The sequence below is a fragment of the Carica papaya genome, chromosome 8 (assembly GCF_054855325.1).
Source record: "Carica papaya isolate Zhongbai chromosome 8, ASM5485532v1, whole genome shotgun sequence".
Lineage (NCBI taxonomy): Eukaryota > Viridiplantae > Streptophyta > Magnoliopsida > Brassicales > Caricaceae > Carica > Carica papaya.
Genome location: NC_142316.1, coordinates 11,733,308 through 11,756,161, shown reverse-complemented (window position 1 = coordinate 11,756,161; position 22,854 = coordinate 11,733,308). Strand labels below are relative to the sequence as shown.

At 40.2% G+C, this 22,854-nt stretch overlaps 1 protein-coding gene across 1 annotated transcript; it reads right to left on the bottom strand.

Moving 5' to 3' along the window:
- Positions 1 to 1,427: 1,427 nt before the first annotated feature.
- On the bottom strand, positions 1,428 to 4,219 carry CCR1 (CRINKLY4 related 1). The gene has a single exon (XM_022037036.2). The coding sequence runs from the start codon at positions 3,981 to 3,983 to the stop codon at positions 1,650 to 1,652; it is 2,334 nt and encodes a 777-aa protein (XP_021892728.1). The 5' UTR covers positions 3,984 to 4,219; the 3' UTR covers positions 1,428 to 1,649.
- Between the last annotated feature and the right edge of the window lie 18,635 nt (positions 4,220 to 22,854).

Below are 22,854 nucleotides of genomic sequence, written 5' to 3'. Positions count from 1 at the left end.
TTTATTATTTATTGAGCTTTAATACCGTGATAGGAAATAGGGTGAGAAATTCTTACTTGTTTCTGGGTCTGAAATCGGCTCTACAATGCGCCTACGGGCTGTCCCTAAATTCCCTAAGTTTTCTCCGGAAAACTGAAACGCACTATCGGTATCTGCGCGTGTCCAAAAAAATCCCAAATTAGACCCAGGGCCCTTTTTCGGCTAATATCAGAATTCTGGCACAGCGGTTCCGCCGTGCTCCAGCGACGGCACTGCCGCCCGCGACGGCGATTCGCCTCGGGTTGGCCGTTTTCAGCCGAATTCGACCAAACTTGCATTAGTTCCTGCGTTAAAACAACCCTAGGACCCTCGGTGGGCCAAAAAATTACGAAAAACTGAGATTTACCGGCGGCGGAGCTTTCGGGTGCGGCGGCTTCTCCGGCGCGAGTCGCGGTTTGATGTTTTGCTCCAGTCACCTGTAGAGAAAAGGACGGTGATCACAGTGGTGTAAAAATTGCATCGAACGGGAACTGGAAAGGGCCTCATCAGAGGCAAAAATCGAGGGAAGCCGCGGCGGCGCCGCTGGACTTCGGCGATGTTTTCTGGCCGATTGGCCGGTGGTTTGGCTCCGATTTGGCCATAGGCGGATTCAACATCGAAAAACGAGCCAAGATGAGAAAATTTACCTCGTTTGGCGGTCGAAAAACCCTCCGGTGCGGCGGCGGGTGGCGACGGCCGGCTCCTCCGGCGACTGGTCCTTCTTCTCCGGTGAGGGTACTAGCGGCTAGGGTTTGGGGTCGGGTGTGGGTGAGGTTATTTATAACCTTCCCTTTTTAATCTCAGCCGTCCATCACGATTTAATCTGAGCCGTCCGATCACGATTAAAATAGCAATAAATTTGGGTAGTCCATCGCGATGCGATCTGGGCCATCCGTGCGTGATTCAATCTTGGCCGTCCGCACGCGTGAGATCTGGGTCGTCCGTGCGCGTGAGATCTGGGCCGTTCGCACGCGGGAGATCTGGATCGTCCGATCGCGTGCACGCGGATCGCTCACGTGGTTTCGTCCCGCGTGGCCTCTCGCGTTAGCTTCCTTGCCACGCAGCGTGTTCTGGTTGGCCAAGGCTGCTGACTGAGCTGCTGACGTGGCACAACTTTCTTAAATTGCGTTTTGACCCCCGGTTTCCGATTTTTCTTTCAAAAACACCATCAGAATCTAAATTTTCACCCATTTTTTTCAAAATCAATTTCAATTAAATCTCAAAAATAATTTTACCTTATTTTATCATTATTATTATTTTTATTTTTATTAAATTAAATTAAATTAAATTAAAACTTTATAAATTAAATTTTAAAAAATTAAACTAAAATTTTAATATAAATTAAAATAAATTAAAAAATAAAAATAATAAATTTGGATGTTACATTTCAGATGCAAGGAGGCAGCATAGAGAAGATAATAAGATACACTCATCATATTATTACCATGAATGTAACATTTATAGACTCATATAAAAAATTGCATCTCCTTGACATTGTGGAGATTGAATGAATAACAAATTGCATCCTCTATACAAGGAACTTTGAATGTACAGCATCCAAATAATGGTACTCACTGAGCTCCTGCATTCATTTTGTCAATCCAACTCTTTGATTCATTCAAAACTTAAGGCTACAAGATCAGTCCATCCTTCACAAGTTGCTCTAGCCAAGTTGCTAACTCTGACATTGTAGGTCGCTCGCTTGAATTTTCCGTTACTGCCAACTCTGCTATATCAGCTAGTTTAAGCAATGGCTCAACATTTCTTGGAAGAGCAACATACCGATCAATTATGGCTGCTGCCTTACCTCGTTTAATTAAGGGCATTGCCCACTCAATTATATTTGGAGGCATGTAATCTCTGTCATATGCCTTCCTTCCGCTGAGAATCTCTAGCAGTACAATCCCAAAATTGTAAACATCACTTTTTGTATCTCCAGAAAGATCTTTGTCATTTGGAGTAAGAAGCCCAAAATCTGCAATTCGTGCAACCCAATCAGAATCCAAAAGAATATTTGAACTGTTCACATCGCGGTGGACAATAGGTGGAAAAACCTCCTTGTGAAGGTACTCGAGCCCCTTTGCAGCCTGCATCAAAATTTTTAATCTAAGGTTCCAATTCAAAGGTGAAAGCCCACCGTGGAGATGGTCATGAAGTGTTCCATGAGGCATAAACTCATAAATGAGAAGCCTCTCCCCCATCTCCGAACAGTAACCCAACAAATTTACAATATTACAATGTCTGATATTGCAAAGGATTTCCAACTCCGTTTCAAATTCTCGGCTGTTGGTGTGGATTATTGTGGCAGCATTAGCCCTCTTGACTGCGACTTGCCGACCATCGGTGAGGACAGCACGGTAAACAAAACCAAAGCTCCCCCTACCTAGCTCATTGAACTCTTTGAACCCATTAGTTGCATCTTTCAGCTCTGAGAGTCGGAAAACTTGAGCTGCTCCAGGGCAGGATGCCACAGATGGAGGAGGAAGGGAGTTTGCATCAGCATCCATCTCTGGTTTTCCTATACAAGATTTGAATTGCCTTTTAGTCCCTTCTTCTTTACTGGTGGCAAAAAGACATCGAAGAATACACCAGCTAACAAGTATCAATAGAAATCCCAATATACAGGATCCAATTATGAGCATCAGTCGACGAAAGTGATGCCAATGCTTCTCCGGAGATGATTGAATCCCACAAACATCCCAACAAGAACTGTTTTGACAAAGAGAACAAGCAGTGCATACCCTATCAGCATTAGGGGTACATGGGCTAGACAAGAAATATCCTTGAGAACAGTTTGACCCACAAGGTGAACAAATCTTTAAATCTTTCCTAATACACAAGCTTATCAAATCTGGTTCATTGAGAATGCTTGCATTGAATGCAAACTCCCTTTCACCGCAAGGGCCAGCACTACAAAGTCCTGGACTGCACAATTCCAATGGAGGATCATAATCAGGCAGCGAGGAGGAATTAGCAAACCAGCAATCAAGAACTAAATCAACTTCCCTAATACCGCACGTAGTGAAATCAGAGGAAGCAATGGCCATAAACCCAGAACCCTTTGGAACAGAAGAAAAATTAAAGCTTCCCCAACACTCAACCCCATGATTATCCTCTCGAATCCCACAAAAGTGGTGAGCACCGGCTGTTAAAGACACGAAGCGAATCCCAACTGGAGGGGCAACAGACAAATCAATATCACCCCAGCAACTCACTTCACGAGAGGACTCTAAAATCCCACAAAGAGAAGCCTTCGATGAAGCTAAAACCATGAAGTCTCCTGATGCATCTGAGAGTTCCAAATCAGATGAGTTTGGTCCCCAGCAAAAAATCCCTCCTTGTCTTGCCTCACCACAACTAAATCCTTCACCAGACACAACCTTTCTAAACACAAGATTAGCAACAGATTGATTATAAAAAAGATCACTCTGTTTTGAGCTGATGCTATTATTAGAGCCCCTCAAAATCTCCCAACAATCAACGGTGCCCGATTCGTGATCAGAATAGTAAGATCCTCGAACAGCACAAACATGGTTCTTTCCAGCAGCAATATGCGAATAAGCAGTGGTTCGAGAAATGGAAGGAACAAGATCCGTACCTGACTCCAAAGAGCTCCAACAGAAAGCCTGCGAGTTGTTCGCTAAAATGCCGCAGAGAAATCCTTCACCACCGGAGAGAGCTGCCATTGGAGGAACATCGCCGAATGGAGTGGATTCTGCAGATAGTAACAAAGTCGAAGATGGGGACGACGAAGTTGACGATGAGGACAGAGAAGACGCATTCTTTCCCCAGCAGACAACATCCTGTTTGCCGCTAGCATCGATTGCGCAGAAAAAGGCATCATCCCCGAATGCCGCAGAGATAGGGCCCATGGATCCGAACCCAGAAGCAGGAGTAGACCACAGAAGGAGAAGAGAGAGAAGAAGAAGAAGAAGAAGAAGAAGAAGATAACAGAGGAGTCGCATCGTGCATGGGTTAAATGAAAGTTTTCTGTGCGGATCAAGAAATGATTCATGTACTACAGAGTGAGAATGGGAGTAGCATTTGTATTACAAGGAAGAAAGAGAGCTCCCATGGAGCTGATGATTCTGACGATGACAGAGTCTGAATGTCGCCATTGTTGTTGATTTTTTTTTTTAACAGAATTTACTTTGTTGAAACGTTGAAAGGTTTCAACTTTCAAAGATCCATAACAAGCATTTACCGCGAATAATTTCTTACTAATTTTCCTTTTTCAATCCTTTTTGTCTTTATTTCCAACTTCTTTTTCTCTTTTTCCTTAAAAAGTCTTTTGGCTTTTTCGGAAAATAAAATCTTTTGAGTTAAATATTTTATTATTTCATCATCAACAATTTCTTTTTTTGTTCTTCACCATTTTTGTTACTGTAATAAATATATACAGATTAATTATATAATGTAAACAAAATTATATGGAAATAGAAAAATTTCTTATAAAAATATAAAATTATTATACGTTAATTTTATCTAAAGACCTGCAAAATAAATAAGAGGTGATGAAAAAATTTTATATAGTACATAGTTTCAGAGTTTATAATAAATTACATGAAAATATAATTATCTTCAAATTCTAATTTTTTATTTAAACAAAAAGATAATTATTACATTAAATAAATAATTATTCTATATTATTACATTAAATGAATAAATAATTATCACTTATTTTATCACATTATTTTTAGTTTAATATATTCAAATTATTTTTATATTATAACATAAATAAATAACTATTATTTTTATTATTATACTAAATATAAAATTATTTTAAAAAATAAAGAATTAATACAGGTCAATTCTCGGTATATCTTATATATATATATATATATTGATATATTAATTGATATATTGATGTAGTTTGTTTCAGAAAATAATATATAAATAACTATGAACATATTATCTAGCTTATGTATACCATATATACATATCTTTCTTTAGTTAAAAAAAAATGATGTATTATAACATATTTTTATGAATAATCAAGCAGATAAAAATCATTTTAAAGATATCAAAAATATATTTGTACTCTTTTAGAATTTCATTAACGTATTTTTAGTTTTTTTTTTTGTATAAAAAGAGATATAAATCTAAAGAAGATCACCAAACACATTCTAGATCAAGAAATTTCCATAACATTTATGCAGATCACGCGCCATATAAGTATGCAGATAAAGGTCAAACTGTAACGAAAAACTAAAATTTACCAATCAATCAACACATTTATTCTATTCAAGCATTTAATTTAGCTGTTCTATATGTTTTTTTATAAATATATATTTTAAAAAAATAAAAATATAAAGATATTTAAATACACTGTTAAAAGAGGGAAGGTAAACAAGCATGTGCAACAGAAAAATTTGCGACTTGCTAAACTAACCTGCTTAAGTATATAATTTTTTTTTTAACTAAAATTGAGTTGACATCAATTTGGTTAGGTCAAATTTTTGTTATCTCATTCTGTATATATAGTACTATAAATATTTATTTTAATTAAAAATATAAAGTGTATACTTAAATATATGTTAATTTTAATTTAAAATCTAAAATATATATTTAAAATATATAATGTTATATATAAGAAATTAGTAACACAGTAAAGACATCTACCAACAACCAAAATGTGAGTAAATTGAGTGATAAGGTGTTCCATAAATTGTAGAGTGATAAGAATGAATTTACTCACAATAGCAACTTTATTAGTGGAGATATATTAAGAGATAACAGATGTCAAAATATAACAACTTCAGCCCAAGATGATAATCTAATAAAAAAACGATTATTAAGTTGATTAAATCATGAAAGATTATTCTAATAAGAAATGATTATTCAGCTGACTAAATTATGGAAGGTTATTCAGCTGATTTCTTGGAATTTATTATTCTAAAGATCCTTTCCTTATTCTTGTAATAGTCTTACTATTTTTTCTATAATAACTTTGGTTTACTTGGCCTATATATACAGAGTCAAGTACTATTGTAAAAGGTAGTTTCTATTAATAAAAATACAAAAAATTTCTTCACTCTTTTTTCTCTTGGTATTAGAGCGGGTTGTGTTCACCACGCACAACAGCTCTGGCAATCATGACCCAACTATCCCTAAATGTTGGAAATTTCATTACACTTACTCACCCAATCAAATTACCCACTATGGAGAGAACAAGCTTTAGGACTAGGAGAGAGTCAAGAACTTGTTGGCCATCTTACCAATGAAGACCCAATTCCAACCAAATATACTACACCAAATCCAAGTGCTATAAATACTAAAAACACCACATCAAAACCAACAGAAGAATACGTTGTCTGGCAAAAATTTGATCGTCTTCTTTGAGGGTGGATCATTGGAACACTCTCTGAAAGGCTCTTGGGCTTGTTATTGGTCTAGAAACAGCTCATGTTGTTTGGGAGGCGTTAAAAAATGCTTATGCACAAGACTCACAAGAACGTGATTTCACACTACGTCAACAGTTGACGTATCTCCGCAAAAAAGATGACAAAACCATTGGAGATCACTTTCGTATTTTCAAAGGTTTATGTGATAATCTCGCAGCCATTGGAAAACCTGTTTCTGATAAACAAAAGGTATTTTGTCTTCTCACCAGCCTTGCACCACAATATGAAACTTTCACAACTACAATGCTAAAACCCCCCAAGACCTTCATACTTTAAACTAGTCTCACAACTTCAAAATTTTGATCAATGATGCAAATGATTTTCTAATCGATCAGACGTGTCAATCTCTCAACTCACTCCTCATCTAACGTTCTATGGTCAACAAAAAAAACAATCAAAGAATACATATTCAAGAAATCGTAGCAACACTTTCACATCTTTAGACTGCAGATTTCAAACGCAACAATCTAGAAACCAAAACCAGGGACACTCAAACGACTTTACATCCGTTGCACAACAACGATGTCCTCCACCACCAGGAGAGAGGCATATGACCTCAGCTGAATGAAACTTATATCGAGATGAAACATATCAATACTGTGGGAAAACAGGTCACATTGCAAAAATTTGTTGGTGGGTGCCAAAACGAACAGCTCAAAATGATGATATTCCACAAGCCCTTGCAGCTCTCACTTTGGACAATTTTGTTGTTGAAACTGAGTGGACTTTAGACACTGGAGCCTTAAATCATATGACAGGTAAATTAGGTATGTTAACTAATATTCGTAATTATTTTGGACCTGACTCTATTATAATTGGAGATGGCTCTTCTTTACCTATAACTAGTATTGGTGATTCATTTATCAAGCAAAAAAATACAACTTTACCTCTCAAGGATGTTCTTTTAGTTGCTGATTTAAAAAGAAACATGCTCTCTCTAAGTTAACTAACCACTCAATTTCCTGTTGTTTATGAATTTTCTAATGTTGGCTTTTGTATTAAGGATCAGAACACAGGGAAATCAGTCATAATAGGGAGACGGAAAGGTAACTTGCATGTCCTATCTAACACACTAGAAGTACACTTTTCTAATCGATTCAAATTTGGCACAACGGATATTTGGCATCAACTTTAGGGCATCCTCAATTTTCAGCCCTACAATTATCAAAAAATAAATGATTAATTAAAGTTTTAGGTCCTACAAGGACTCAACATTTGTGTGATAGTTGTCAATTAGGGAAGCTTAGTAAATTACCTTTTTCTCGTTATGAACATTCTAGTTTTGGCTTTTTTAAAAAAATTTATTGTGATTTATGGGGACCAGCTCCTATTTTATCTACTAAAAAGTTCAGGTTTTACGTTTGTTTGATAGATGATTTTTTGAAATATACTTGGATAATTCCATTAAAACATAAATCAAAATTTTTTTTGTAGCTTACTTAATGTTTGAACAGTATGTCGCTAGGCAGTTTAATAAAAAAATAAAAAATTTTCACTCAGATGGTGCAGGTGAGTTTGTTAACTTAAAACTGTCATCTCACTTTCTCTCAACATGTATTATTCATGAGATCTCTTATCTATATACTCCAGAACAAACAGGTATGGTTGAAATACATCATCGAATTATTCGTGAACTGGGCATGACTATATTGTTTCATAGCAATGCTCCACTTTTTTTATGGGTAGAAGCCTTTACTATAACAGTTTTGCTCATCAACCGGTTGCCATCGTCGTCTCTTAAGTTCGACACTCCATATTTTATTCTACATGGTAATCACCCTGATTATTCTTCACTTCGTACTTTTGGCTCTAAATGCTCTCTTACACTTGTGACACACGAAGTCACAAATTTACTCCTAAATCAGCCTTATGTGTTTTTGTAGGTTATAGTGAAAAACATAAAGGATATAAATGTTTTCATCCTCATAGTAAAAAATTTCTTATTTCTCGTCATGTTGTTGTCAATGAGAATTTTTTTCCATTTAAATCGGCTTCTATTTCTCTGACTACTTCACATGTTGTTAGTATTTTTGACTCATGGTTACCACATACTGACTCGACTTTTAATACAAGTCCTTCGTCACAACCAAGTGAACCATCGTGCTTAAGTCCTCTACCATTGGTTACTATGCATACTTCATCCTCAATACCAGTTATGTGTCCAACAAATGCTACTTCTTCAATCCTACCTACTAGCACAACCACAAATTCTCATGTTCAATCTGTGTCGTCCACACCAACTCTTACATCAAAGTCACCTCCCATATTGCAATTAGAATTGTTACTACCCATTCAATCCATGCTTGTACCTGAGTCGTCCCAAGCATGTCAATCATCATAAACCCAATAAGAATCAATATCACATCTTGTGGTTACTTGCCTCAAACTTAGGATTGTTGAGCCAAATTCTAAATATGCATTAGATATCACTTCGTCAACCACCATTCCTCATGAACTACAAACCATTAAATCAGCCTTGTCACATCCAGGTTGGAAGGCAGCAATGGAAGAAGAACTAGCTGCCTTACATCAAAATTAGACATGGAGATTAGTTCCTCGCACACCAGACATGCATTTTATTGGTTCTAAATGGGTCTTCAAGTCTAAACTTAAATCAGATGGCACTTTAGATTGTTTAAAGGCCCAACTCGTGGCCAAAGAGTATCATCAGATTGATAGTGTAGATTACACTGAAACATTCTCTCCAGTTATAAAATCAGGTACCATTCGTATGATATTTTCTATTGCACTTGTGAAATATTGGCCAATCCGATAGCTAGATGTCAAGAATACATTCTTGTATGATAATATCTCTGAAGACATATACATGGAACAACCACCTGGTATGATAAACTCTCAATACCCAAATCATGTATGTAAGCTTCAATGTTTTCTATACAGACTCAAACAGGCACCTCGTGCTTGGTCCGATAGATTCAGTATTTTTCTCCTTAAGTATGGTTTTTTCTGTAGCCTAGCTGATCCATCTTTTTTTTTCATTCTAATCATGGCTCGCTTATTTTACTTCTTTATGTGGATGGCTTACTTCTTACAAGATCAACCCCTGAGCTTGTTACCACGTTTATTCAACTCTTAAGTAATGAATTTTCTATTAAAGATTTAGGAGCGATTCATCATTTTCTTGGCATTGAAATTGCACAAACATCCACTGGACTTCATTTATCCCAATCTCACTATGCTCTCACTATCCTTGAGCGATCCAACATGGTTGATTGTAAGCCTATGAGTACACTATTGGAAATAAAATTTAAACCACCATCAATTGACATTCTCCTTGATGACCCGTGCCACTATCGAGGCATTGTTGGTGCACTTCAATATCTTACACTCACTCGACCAGACCTCTCTGGTAATGTTAACTATGTTTCACAATTCATGCATGCCCCTACACTTGCTCATTTAAAGATGATTTGACATATACTTCGATATGTGAAAGGCACAATATATATTAGTTTACATATTTCTTCACATACTATTCTTAATCTTTGTGCATTTTCATATGCTAATTGGGTTGGATGTCCCACTACGAGGCATTCCATCACTGGCTACTGCACCTTCCTTGAAACTAATTTGATTACATGGTGCACCAAGAAGCAACATACGATTTCACGCTCCAGTACCAAAGCCGAGTATCGTACCATGGCTAACACTACTGCAGAGATTACTTGGTTGACTTACATTCTTAAGGATCTTCGTATCATACTCCCTTCTCCACCGACACTCGACTGTGATAATCTTTGTGCTACGTACATGACAATTAACCCTGTGTTTCATGCTCGGAGTAAACATGTCAAGTTAGAATATCATTTTGTTTGTGAATGTGTTGCACTTGGACTTCTGGTCATCGACATGTTTCCACTAATAAACAAGTTGCTGACATCTTTATTAGACCTTTGTCAAAGGTTGTCCTTCATTCTTTTTACAACAAACTTTGCCTCCAACCCAGAGTCAATTTACGGAGGGATGTTAACATAGTAGAGACATGTACCAGCAACTAAAATGTGAGTAAATGGAGTGATAAGGTGTCCCATAAATTATGGAGTGATAAGGATGAATTTACTCACAATAACAACTTTATTAGTGGAGATATATTAGGGGATAACAGATGTCATGTAATAACTGAAAAAGGGGAAAAGAAAAAAAAAGAAAATTTGTTTGAAGAAACGACGCCATTTTGAAGAGGGAAAAACGACGTCGTTTTGGGTAAGCTGGTAGGATATAAATGGAGGTCGGGAAGGAAAGGAGAGAGGAGAAAAAAAAAGAGAAAAGTAGGGAAAGAAGAGAGCGGGAAGGAGGAAGGAATAGAGGGAAGAAGGTTCCAGAAGAGAGAGAGGGGAGTCGGAGCAGAGAGGAGCGAGAAGGGAGAGAGAAGAGAGCCGCGGACGACGAACGGTGCGATCGACAAGAGGAAGGAAAGTGGAAATAAAAGGTACGGTAAAAACTTTAGTTGTGCAGGTATTGGGTGAGTTGTGATGCTATTTGTAGGTTTCCGAAGCCAGGGAGTCCGTAGGTAGCTGGGCGGAGCTGAGAGGTGGAGTGTAGGACGGAATGGCAGAGACGTTCAAGGAGGAAGCTATGAGAAGGAGAGGATGGAGTCGTTGGGACGTATAGGAGATCTATGAGAGAGAGAGAGGAGGTTGTGTGCGGTGAGTGTGAGCACCGAGGGAAGGTCATTGAGAGGAAGAGGGATTGAGCAGTTTGGCGTGTGTGGGGAAATCCAAGATGACGAAGGGAGTCGTGTGCAGGAGCGGGGGTGCGGAGAGAGTCGCGAGTGGAATGAGCAGGATGAACGAATTCGGTGAGTGTCCGGTGAGAGGGGTGAGTGTGGGAAGTGTGATAGTGTGAGTTCGGACTATGCGAGGATAAGAGGGACGTGTGTGGTGAGTGGAACAGTGTGAGTTCGGATTGTGAGAGGGAGGGGACTATGGAATAGAAATTAACATGTATGAAAAGTTTCGGGTGAGGGAAGAGGCATTATGGAACCATAGGGAGAGGTTTGTTTAGCGAGGGATAAGAACGTAGTTGCTGGAGATTGGGATGGCATAGGAGGGGACTATAGAGTATGGTTTAGGGCGAGAGAGTAGGGACGTGTTGGTAGGGGTATAACGGGAGTGTGGTGAGGGGAGACGGTTTGGTATAGTTACTATAAATTTAAAGGTTGGTGAGGGAACATTGTCGGCATGTGCGTGAAGTCTTGGTGTGCGTGTGGCCTAATAAGGTCAAAAGATAGTGGAGGGAGCATGAGTAGCCGATGTTGGTGACGTGCGGAAACGGATTGTGTGTGTGTGTGTGGCCTGTTGGGGTCGAGGTGTGGACGGATTGTGTGTGTGTGTGGCCTATTGGGGTTGAGGTGTGGACAGATTGTGTGTGTGCGTGGCCTTTTGGGGTCGAGGTGTAGACGGATGGTGTGTGTGCGTGGCCTATTGTGGTTGAGGTGTGGGGTAGTGAGCATGAGTCACCGATGTTGGTGACGTGCGAGAACGGATTGTGTGTGTGTGTGGCCTATTGAGGTCGAGGTGTGGACGGATTGTGTGTGTGCGTGGCTTATTGGGGGCGAGGGGTGAACGGATTGTGTGTGTGCGTGGCCTATTAGGGTCGAGGTATGGAGTAGTGAGCATGAGTCGCCGATGTTGGTGACGTGCGATAACGGTATTGCGTGTGTGTGTGGCCTACTGGGGTCGAGGTGTGGACAGATTTGGTATGTGCGTGGCCTATTTGGGTCGAGATGTGGAGGAGTGAGCATGAGTCGCCGATGTTGGTGACGAGCGAGAATGGTATTGTTTGTGTGAGTGGCCAATGGGGTCGAGAGGTAGAGATGTGAGTATGAGTCACCGATGTTGGTGACGTGTGGTAATGGTATTCGTGTGCGTGTGTGGCCTCTTGGGTTCGAGGTGGTGAATATGAGTCGCCGATGTTGGTGACACGAGATGGTGGTGTGTGTGTGTGGGTCGCCTATTAGGGTGGAGTAGGAGAGAAGGGTGTACGAGTAGTTGATATTGGTGTTGAATGTGAACCAGGGCACTTAGGGTGTGACTTCGGCCGGGGAGTCACGTGGGATAGGCACCCGCATAGTCTACCAGGGTAGGGGGGCTGGTGTTTTACTAGGGTAGGGTTGAGGCAGGAGGTAGGTGGTATAGACAAGGTACTTATGGGGGTACTGGAGTTATTGTTGCTATATGTGTTATTGAATAGCTGGTCTTTCGGGGTAGGTAAATAACAGTTAGTTGTAGGGTGGTTCTAAAGCATGACTTGGGTAGTGTAGGAGAAATGCATATAGATATACTAACTGTCTTGTCACTGCATATTATTCCTGCAACTCAGTTTTTATCGTATTGAGTTATGTGAACTCACTTTTTGTCGTTTTTCAGATGAAGTAGGGATGGAGCCGGGATCTGAGTTGCTGGGTATGGAGTCTAGTCTTTAGTGCCATAGGGCCAGGGTCTCCTTATGGCGGGTTACCGCCTGTAAAAGTTTATATTAGTATGGATGTTGACCTGCTGGAAGGGTATGGTATGGGCTGTCATTGATGTATAGGTAGAACTACAAGTTTACCTTGAGTTAGAACAATGAACTGTTGACAAGTTTTGTTTATGGAGAATGCTATTGGTATGAAATTAGCGTGTTGGGTCATAGGATTGTTGATCGTACGCCGTTCAAAAAAAAGAAAAAACAGGGTGTTACATGTCAAAGTGTAACAACTTCAGCCAAGATGGTAATCTAATAAAAAAAAGATTATTCAATTGATTAAATCATGGAAGATTATTCTAATAAAAAATAATTATTCAGTTGACTAAATCATAGAAGGTTATTCAGCTGATTTCTTAGAATTTATTTTTTTGAAGATCATTTCCTTTATTCTTGTAACAGGCTTGTTGTTTTTTCTGCAATAATTTTGGTTTACTTGGCCTATATATACAAAGTCAAATACTATTGTAAAAAGCAATATCTGTTAATAAAAATACAAGAATTTTCTTCACACTTTTTTCTCTAAAATCATAAATTATAACTATGAAGTTTGACACTTGTTATAATTTAATTTTAATGATTTTTTTTGTTAAAATTTGATTCATTAAATTTTTTTGTCTATGTAGAATATATGGAAAGAATCAAATAATTGACTGCATATCTCTAGAAATTATTTATGTATATATTTAGGAGTTATTACTATTAATTATATATTTATAAGAGTTATTTCTATTGATTGTATAGTTATTTACTTCTAAAATTAGGAAAATAAAATAAGAATGTAAACCTCTATAAGATCAACTCTTTATACCAACCGGAAAAACCATAAACTAAAGAAGAGAAAATCTTCCTTTTCCCATTTATGCCCGTTGTAATACCCGAGCTTGGAATTTGGCTTGGGATCAATTTTGATAATTATACAAATAATAAAAATTTATTTTTAATTAAATTTTATTAAATTATTTGAGAAAAATAGGTTAGGGGCATAAAAAAGCAATTTTAGGGGATAAGGGGTGAAAATTTGAGTTCGATGGGTGTTTTTGAAAGAAAAATTAGAAACAATGAGTCAAAATGCAAAAAAAAAAAATTCAGCCACGTGAGATGGCCCAGTCAACAACCCTGATGAACCAGAGCACGCTTAGTGGCAAAACATACTGACATCGACGCCACGCGGGAGGCCATGAAGGCGATCTGCGTGCCCAGTGATCCGACGGCCTAGATTTGATCCCGCCTGCGTGAACAACTCAAATTCATTCCCTCCTTAGGTGCAATCGGATGGATGAGATTAATTGCAATAAATGATCCAGATTCGCCCACGTAATCATTCTAAATAGGTAATGATCGGATAGCTCTCCTCACTCTACGTCTATGCGAATGGATGGTCCAAATCGATGCAGGATGGGTATAAAAACATCATGTTGCAGGGGAACCCTACCCTAGCCGCCTTGCCCTCGCTGGTGAAGAAGGACCAGCCGCCCTGCCCTTGCTGGTGAAGAAAGACCAGCCGCTGGAGAAGAAGGTCGACCGCCAACCGTCGTCGCACTGAAGCCACTGTTAACTATCAAAAAAGGTAAAATTTTTTCCCTACCCGCTCGGAATTTGATTCCAAGCCTCCTTGTGGCTATACAGAATAAGAGGGACGATGGACGAGCCAAAAACCAAATCCAAAATGCTCTCCGATGAGCCTTTTCCCATTTTCCATTTCACTTGATTTTTTAACCACTGTGTTCATTGTCATTTTCTGTGTAGGTTAGCCAAAGAAGAAACCCCAGCCCTGATGGAGAACCGGCAGAGCCACTACACCTGAAGACCCCCACCGGTAGATTCAGTTTTTTTGTGATTTTCGACCAACCAAGACCCCATAACGTATTTTTTTGTAAGGGTATGTGTAAAATCGGCCAAAATCGGCCAAAATCAACCAGGCCAAGGCGAACAGCCACCGTGGGTGGTAGAGCCAGAGTTGGAAGACGGCAGCGCTACCGTGCCAAAACCCTAAAATTGGCCATAAAGGATTTTCAACACCGATTTTGAGTTTTTTTTATATGTTTAGGTACGTGATGAGTATTTTGAATTTCTGTAGTGAACCTCGAGCAGACTACCTTCCTATGGCACATCATATCAAGGGATAGAGTATCAGTGAATCTCGAAAAAGTTGAGGTAGTGCTTGGTTGGGAGAAATTGACCTTGGTTAAGGAGATTTGTAGCTTTCTAAGAATGATAAGTTATTACCGTAGGTTTGTGGAAGGATTTTCTAATCTAACCACTCCTTTGACCCGACTGATAAAGAAGAATGTTAAGATTGAATAGAACGAGGATTGTGAAAGGAGTTTTACAAAACTTAAGAAGCAATTGACTACTGCACTCGTGTTGGCTTTATCAAGTGGGACAGGTAGATATACAGTGTATAATGATGCCTCTTACCTGTTGGGTTGTGTTCTCATGCAGTATGAAAAGGTAATAGCCTATGGGTATAGGTAGTTGAAGAGTCATGAGAAGAATTACCCCACCCATGACTTTGAACTTGCTGCCATTAGCCACACCTTAAAGACCTGGCGTCATTACCTGTATGGGGAGACTTTTGAGATTTATACTGACTATAAGAGCTTGAAGCACATATTCATTTAGAAGGATCTTAACATGCGTCAGAGGCATTGGATAGAGCTCCTCAAGGACTACGATTGACAAGGGTAATGTGGTAACCGACACGCTCAGTAGAAAAAGTGCAGGTATATTGGCTTACTTAATGGTTTCTTAATGCAGGGCAATAAAGGCTGCACAACATATACGACTTCAAGACTTGAAGAGAGTTGCATGCTTGGTCCATTGAACTATCTAACCTGAATTGATCCAAAGAATAAAGGAAGCCCAATCCATCGATTCCATCCTAGAAACTCTCAGGAATGATGCAAAATAGGGAGTAAATCTAGAATTTCAAGTTTCTGTCGATGAATTGCTTATATTTTAGGACATGGTGTGTGTTTCAAGTAACAGTAAATTGAAAAGGGATATCATGATAGAGGTTCATAGCTCAAAGTTCGCCATACATTCTGAAAGTACTAAAATGTATCAAAGTATGAGGCCCCACTTTTGGTGGAGCAGGATGAAAAGAGAGATACCAAGTGTCTGGTATATTAACAGGTTAAAGTAAAGCATCAACGGCCAGGCGGGCTACTTCAGCCATTACCGATTCTGAAATAGAAGTGGGAATATATCACAATGGACTTTGTGACAGGATTGCCTAAGGCACACTTAGGACATGATGTTATCTGGGTAATTGTCGATCGACTCACCAAGTCATCTCACTTCTTGGCTATTAAGATGACTAACCCTTTGGACAAACTAGTAAGAATGTATATCCGTGAGATAGTCAGGTTATATAGAGTTCTAGTGAGAGTGGTATCCGATAGAGACCTCAGATTCACTTCTCGATTTTGATCTAGTTTTTAGTAAGCCATGTGAACGAAGTTGTCCCTTAGTACCGCATTCCACCCTCAAACCAATTGAGAATCAGAGAGGATGATTCACACATTGGAGGATATGTTCTGAACTTGTATTCTAGATTTTGGATCCCATTGGGATGATGACCTACCTTTGATAGAGTTCGTCTACAATAACAGCTACCAAAGAAGTATTGGCATGACCCTGTACGAGGCATTATATGGCCGCCCCTACAGGTCACTGATCTATTGGGAAGAGGTGGGTAATAGAAAATTATTCGGTCTAGATCTTGTAGAGGAGACTACAACCAAGATAGTTAAGATCAGGAAGAATATTCAAACAGCTTGAAGCAGGCAGAAAAGTTATGCGGATACCTGGAGGAGGGATTTGGAATTTGAGAAATATGATCCAGTGTTTCTCAAGGTCACCCGTTTCAAGGGAATCAGTAGGTTTGGCAAAAAAGAAAAATTTAATCCCCGGTTCGTTAGGCAATTTGAGATCTTAGACAGGATTGGTACAACCGCCTACAAACTGGCACTACCTCTAGAGCTGTCTAGGGTTCATAATGTGTTTCATATTTTTATGTTGTGCAAGTACAACTTAGACCCCTCACACATCCCATCTCACGAGCCCCCTTCACTCCAGGAGAATCTATCCTATAAGGAGGCACCAGTGGGCATTGTAGATCAAAAAAGCAGAATACTCCGCAACAGAGAAATTTCCTTCGCCAAGGTCCTATGGCAGAATCACACACAGAAAGAAAACACATGGGAGTTAAAATTGGACTTCAAAGCCCAGTATCCCCTACTATTTGGCTAAGTGAGAGGGTGACAAATTTGAGGGACCAAAGTTTTTCTTAAAGGGGGGGAGTTGTAATACTCAGGCCTGGAATTTGGTCCAAGATCAATTTTGGTATTTATGAAAATAATTAAAAAATTATTTTTAATTTAATTTTATTAAATTATTTGAGAAAAATAGGTTATAGGCATAATTGAAAGTAATTTTTGGGAAAATAGGTGAAAATTTAAGTTCGATACGTATTTTTGAAAGAAAAATTAAAAATGGTAAGTTAAAATACAAAAAATAAATTGACCACGTGGGACAACCCAATCAGCAATTGCGACGAACTGGAGCACGCCGCATGGCAAAACACGTTAAGGTCGGCGCCACGTGGGCGATTTATGTGCCCAGCAATCCGACGACCCAGGTTCGATCCTGCGTGCGTGAATGAGTCAAATTCGTTCCCTCCTTAGACGCGATCGGACGAATGAGATTAATCACGATGAATAGTTCAAATTCGCCCATGTAATCGCATAAATAGGCAATGATCGAATGACTCTACTCACTCCACGTCGACGCAAATGGACGGTCTAGATTGACGTAAGATGGGTATGAAAACATCACGTCGCAAGGGAACCCTAACCCGAGCCGCCTTGCCCACGCCGGAGAAGAAGGACCAGCTGTTAGAGAAGAAGGTCGACTATCGACCGCCAAGAAAGGTAAAATTTCTCTCTACCAAGTCGGAATTCAATTATGAGCCTTCCTGTGTCTATATCAGAACAACAGGGATGGTGGATGAGCCAGAAATGGCAGGCAAAATCCAGTAGAACCGCCGTGGCCGAAACTCAAACCCCCTTCCAATGAGCCCTTTCTTGTTTTCTGTTTCACTCGATTTTCTTACTATTGTGTTTACCATCCTTTTATGTACAGGTTAACCAAAGAAGAAACCCCAGCAGTGATGGAAACCCGATGGAGCTATCGCATCCGGAGAACCTTCACCAGTAGGTTCAGTTTTTTTTGTGATTTTCGGTCAACCAAGGCCCCCTAACGTGTTTGTTTGTAAGGGTACGTTAAAATTGGCCAAAAACGACTAAAACTAGCCAAAGCTGGCCAGGCTGAGGCCAACTGCCACCATGGGCGGCGGAGCCAGTACCAGAGCACGACAGTGCCACCGTGCTAGAACTCTAAAATTTGCCAGAAAAGATTTTTAACACTGATTTTAGATTTTGTGGGTATTTTTAAGTACGTGACGAATATTTTAGATTGCTGCAGGAAAAATTCAGGAAACTCGGAACCCGTTGGAAGGCTTAGTGGACAGTTTTACATTTCGAAACACCGATCCGGGTAAGGATCTTTCACTGTATTCTCGGTTACAATAAAGTAGTGATTAATAATCGATACTTATGTATTTTTTGAAAAAATTTAAAAAACCTTAAAAATATTACAGGTCACTAGTAGAGTTGAAAAACTTGTCAGTTTATGTTCGCCCTAAGCTCGTCTGTATTTCCTGTTTATTTTTTTGTACTGCCTAAATTCTTACTATTATATTGTGCATGTTTACACTGATAGTTTTTATGGTCTTCTCGATTATCTAGTTCATTTGATCCCTTCCTGCATGATTTATTTGGTTATTGGTTATGATAAATTAAATCACTTGCTTAAATATCGTTTAAATTGATCAGTGAATATGACATAAGATGTTGGTATGTGCTTGGTGTTTGTTTTGTTGATGGAGATCTTTATGTGAAAGGCTTACTGGGTATCTTGAGAAATGACGGACGGACCCGGTATATAAAGAACCCTACTGTAAACGTTAGCTCAGTCGGACGAGACTAGGAAGTCCTATACCATAAAGGTTTGGGAGATATAGTTCACTCTCATACTAGACAAGATATCGAGGCGATGAAATATTTGGCGCCCATCACTAGACGGGGTATGGGGACGGCCAGTTAATTGATAAAATTAGATATTTAGTTCACGCATAGGGGGACATCCCACGTTCCCCAAGGGTACTAGTAGGCAGGTAAAAAATAAAGAATTGTGATCCTATGAATGAAATTAAAATGTCATTTAGTTATTTATCTTCATAGATTTATTTTGGAAAAAATGTAACAATATGTATCGAATAAAAAGTTTTGAAGTTAAATGTATTTACTTAAAAAAGTGCTCCATTAGTTATTTTCTGATTTTTTTCAATCTTTAATTTTCTGTATCTGTTATTAGTGTGATATTCTTATTGGGCTAATGTAGCTCACCCTTTCATTAACTATTTCATATCAAGAAGACAAAGATCCGGTATAAGAGACCCCGTTCCTAGTAGGGTTCCCTACGGACCCGGTCCGTTCACCATCTCCCAAGATATCTAGTCAGGCTGTCCACATTATCCATTTATTAATTCACATAACCTTTTTGCCTTTTTTCTTGATCTCAATCATCCAATCATACACAACATGTAAACCAGTAATTGACACCAAACAAGACAACACAGTATCGGGTTCACCATAATACAAACCATAATAAAAGAAACCATGATTCATGCATACGAGACCATAACATAATTACATCAAATATCATACTACATTTAATACTGAAAATTAGATCAAACAATAACAGACCAACACTGTATCAGACTCGGGCTTCATTGGCAACCTTAATCAATCATACATCTATAAAGTCACAAAGTACCACTTAATTATTTATTTAACTTTAATACCGTGATAGGAAACAGGGTGAGGGGTCCGTACCTATTTTGGGGTCTGAATTTGACTCTACAGTGTGCTTACCGGCTGTCTCTAAATTTTCTGAATTTTTTTCAAAAAACTGAAATGCACTACCGGTACCTGCACGTGTCCTAAAAAATCCCAAATCAAATCTAGGGCCCCTTTCGGCAAATATCGGAATTCCGGCACGGCGGCTCCACTGTGCTCCAGCGACGGCGCCGTCGTTTGCAGCGGCGATTCACCTCGGGTTGGTCGTTTTCAGCTGAATTCGGCCACACTTGCATCGGTCCCTGTGATAAAACAACCCTAGGGCCCTCGGTGGGCCAAAAAGTCACAAAAAATCAAAACTTACCGGCGGCGGTGCTTTCGGGTGCGACGGCTCCTCCGGCGTGAGTCACGTTTTGATGTTTGGCTCCAATAAACCTATAGAGAAAAGAACGGTGATCACAGTGGTATAAAATTTGCATTGAACAGAGGCCGAGAAGGACCTCATCGGAGGAAAAAACGGAGGGGGGTGCGGCAGCACCGCTGGACTTCGGCTGGGTTTTTCGGCCGTTTGGCCAGTGGTTTGGCTCTGGTTTGGCCATAGGCGGACTCAGCATCGAAAAATGAGCTAGGGGGAGAAAATTTACCTTGATCGGCGGTCGAAAACTTCCCCAGTGCGGCGGCGGGTGGCGGCGGCCGGCTCCTCCGGCGTCTGGTTCTTCTTCTCCAGTGAGGCACTGGCGGTTAGGGTTTTGTGGTCAGGTGTGGGTGAGGTTATTTATACCCTTTGCCTTTTGATCTCAACCGTCCATCAAGATTAGATATGGACCGTTCAATCGCGATTTAATTGGAATTAAATCTGGGTCGTCCGTACCTGATTGAATCTGGACCGTCCGTGCGCAAGTTTGATCTGGGCCGTCCGTGCACGCGGGAACGGATCTGGGCCGTCCGATCGCGTGCACGCGGATCGCCCACGTGGCCCGTCCCCTGGTCAGCATTTCCTTGCCACGCAGCGTGTCCTGGTTGGCTGGGGCTGCTAACCGGGCCGCTGACATGGCTGCTGGTGTAGGTGCTGACGTGGCACAACTTTTCTAAATTGCATTTTGTCCTCTGGTTTTCGATTTTCTTTTCAAAAATACCCCCATAATCCAAAATTTCACATCTTTTTCCCAAAATCAATTTCAATTAAATCCAAATAACATTTTTACCCAATTTTATCATTATTATTATTTTTATTTTCATTAAATTAAATTAAACTAAATTAAATAAAAATCTAAAAAAATTCAAATAATTAAAAAATAAAAATAATAACACTTGGGTGTTACAACTCTCTCCCCCTTAAAGAAATTTGGTCCCCCAAATTTGTCTCTTACTCTTGGACAAACAAATGGGGATACTGGGTTCTAAATTCTGATTCTAGCTCCCAAGTAGCCTCCCTGGGCGTGTGGTTCTGTCACACGACCTTTACAAATGATATTTCCCGATTGCGGAGTATTCTGCTCTTTCGGTCTGTGATACCGACTAGTACTTCTTCATAAGACAAGTCCTCTTGGAGTGGAAGCGGTTCATGAGCCAAGACGTGAGAAGGGTCCAGGTTGTACTTACGTAGAAGGGATACGTGGAACACATTGTGGACTCTGGAGAGTTCTGGAGGCAGTGCTAGTCTGTAGGCAGCAGTACCAATCCTGTCTAAGATTTCAAAGGGTCCAATATATCGGGAGTTTAATTTTCTCCTCCTGCCGAACCTACTAATTCCCTTGAAATGAGTGACTTTAAGAAACACCCGGTCGCCTTTCTCAAACGCTAGGTCTCTCCTCTGGGTATCTGCTTAACTCTTCTGCCTACTCTGAGCTGTCTGAATGTTCTTTCTGATTTTAACTATTTTGGACGTGGTCTCCTCTACCAACTCCAGGCCGAACAATCTTCTATCGCCCATTTCCTCCCAACAAATCGGTGATCATCGCGGGCACCCATATAACGCCTCATATGGAGCCATGCCGATGCTAGCTTGGTAGCTATTGTTGTAGGAAAACTCTATTAGGGGTAGATGGTCGTCCCAATGGCCCCCAAAGTCCAGGACACAATCTCGGAGCATATCCTCAAGCGTACGAATTGTCCTCTCTGATTGTCCATCAGTCTGGGGATGGAAGGCAGTACTAAGAGACAGCTTTGTTCCCATAGCTTGCTGGAAGCTACTCCAAAATCGAGAAGTGAACCTGGGATCCCTGTCGGATACTACTATCACTGAAACCCCATGCAATCTGACTATCTCCCGGATATACATCCTTGCCAACTTGTCCAATGAATCGGTCATCCTGATGGCTAGGAAGTGGGAAGACTTGGTAAGTCGGTCAACGATTACCCATATGGCATCATGTCCTGAACGTGCCTTGGGTAGCCCTGATACGAAGTCCATGGTGATATGTTCCCACTTGCACTCCGGGATCGGTAAAGGCTGAAGTAACCCACCTGGGCGCTGATGCTCTGCCTTGACCTGCTGACATACCAAGCATTTAGATACAAAGTCGGCTATATCTCTCTTCATCCCATGCCACCAAAACCGGGGTCGCATGCTTTGGTACATTTTGGTGCTTCCTGGATGCATGGCAAACTTCGAGCTATGGGACTCCATCATGATGTCTCTTTTTAACTCACTGTCATCTGGGACACACACCCTGTCTTGGAAACGAAGTAATCCATCGGTAGAGATTCGGAATTCTGAGCTCCCTCCCTGTTCTGCATCCTTCTTACGGGCTACCAAGGCGGGGTCAACTGATTGGGCTTCCCTTATTCTCTGAATTAACTCGGGCTGGACTGTCAGGCGGCCCAAACATGTGACTCTCTTCAGATCATGAAGTCGAACCTGTTGCGTGGCCCCAATTGGTCTGCATTCTAAAACCATCAAATGGGCTAAGATACATGCTCTTTTCCTACTGAGGGCATCTGCTACCACGTTGCCCTTACCCGGATGGTATAAGATATCACAATCATAGTCTTTAAGGAGTTCCATCCACCTTCTCTGA